Raw genomic sequence first — 1,011 nt, 5'->3', positions numbered from 1 at the left:
AGCTCTGCCCCTAACGCCCCGCCCCCCCGCGCTAGCACCATCGAGCCCGAGGCGCTGCGGCAGGGCAACATGAGCTCGCTGGGCTTCACGAGCAAGGAGCAGCGGAACCTGGGCCTTCTCGTGCACCTTATGACCAGCAATCCCAAGATCCTGTACGCGCCCGCGGGCTCTGAGGCAGACCGCGTCATCCTCAAGGTTCGCCAGTCTGGCGCGTTGGGGGCTTGAGCTTCTGGGGCAGAAGCTGAAGGAGCTGGGCAGAGGGACTCTGCAGGCGGGGGATCCCTGTGCAGACTGGGGTCAGTAGAACTGTCACGGGAGGGGGCTGCGGCCCTGGCACTCGAGCTTTGCCTTGGCTGGGTCGGGGCGGACCGATGGGGGGTGTGTTCCAGGTGCAGGGGCACTTGGGGGCACCTGTGGGGGTGCACTGGATGGGCTGGTGAGGGGCAGAGTCCTGGCCTGGCTGGGAATGGCCCAGGAAGGGGAGAGCCTGTGGAGGGGTCTCTAGGATGAGTGTGGGGGGAGAGGAGGGCCAGGTGTCAGGGCTGTTCGAGGAACATGTGGAGAAAGGTCCAGTGGAGGAGCTGGGAAGGCACAGTTGGTGATTTGGGGAAGCGGGAAGCCATGCTGCCCTGCGAGCTGGGGCAGAGCCAGTTCTATGGGGTCCGTTTCAGGAAGGCCGGGAGGGGAGGGTTTCCAGTGGGCCCATGGGAGTCTGGCCACAGCAAGATTGGCTGTTGGTGAGGACCGGCCTGGGGGGAGACAAAGGAGTGGAGAACCCCCTTGCTGGCTGGGATTTTCCCACGAGCCCCATGACCCATGCCCTCACCCTCTGCAGGCCAACGAGACCTTTGCCTTTGTAGGCAACGTGACCCACTACGCCCAGGTGTGGCTCAACATCTCCGCGGAGATCCGCAGCTTCCTGGAGCAGGGCCGGCTGCGGCAGCATCTACGCTGGCTGCAGCAGGTACTGGGGGCGCCGGGCGGGGGCGGGGCGCCGTGTCCTGGGCCACC

General features: G+C 66.0%; 1 protein-coding gene across 1 annotated transcript; it reads left to right on the top strand.

Annotated features, from left to right (window-relative positions):
* Positions 1 to 31: 31 nt before the first annotated feature.
* On the top strand, positions 32 to 964 carry LOC117799976 (ATP-binding cassette sub-family A member 2-like; the record flags this gene model as incomplete). The annotated part of the gene is made up of 2 exons (XM_034652504.1): positions 32 to 195; positions 836 to 964. Coding segments are annotated over exons 1-2 (255 nt in total), but the record flags the coding sequence as incomplete, so codon positions are not given.
* Between the last annotated feature and the right edge of the window lie 47 nt (positions 965 to 1,011).

Source organism: Ailuropoda melanoleuca, unplaced genomic scaffold (genome assembly GCF_002007445.2).
Source record: "Ailuropoda melanoleuca isolate Jingjing unplaced genomic scaffold, ASM200744v2 unplaced-scaffold61371, whole genome shotgun sequence".
Classification (NCBI taxonomy): domain Eukaryota; kingdom Metazoa; phylum Chordata; class Mammalia; order Carnivora; family Ursidae; genus Ailuropoda; species Ailuropoda melanoleuca.
The sequence above is the reverse complement of the archived record's forward strand: the minus strand, read 5'-3'. Positions and strand labels throughout refer to the sequence as shown.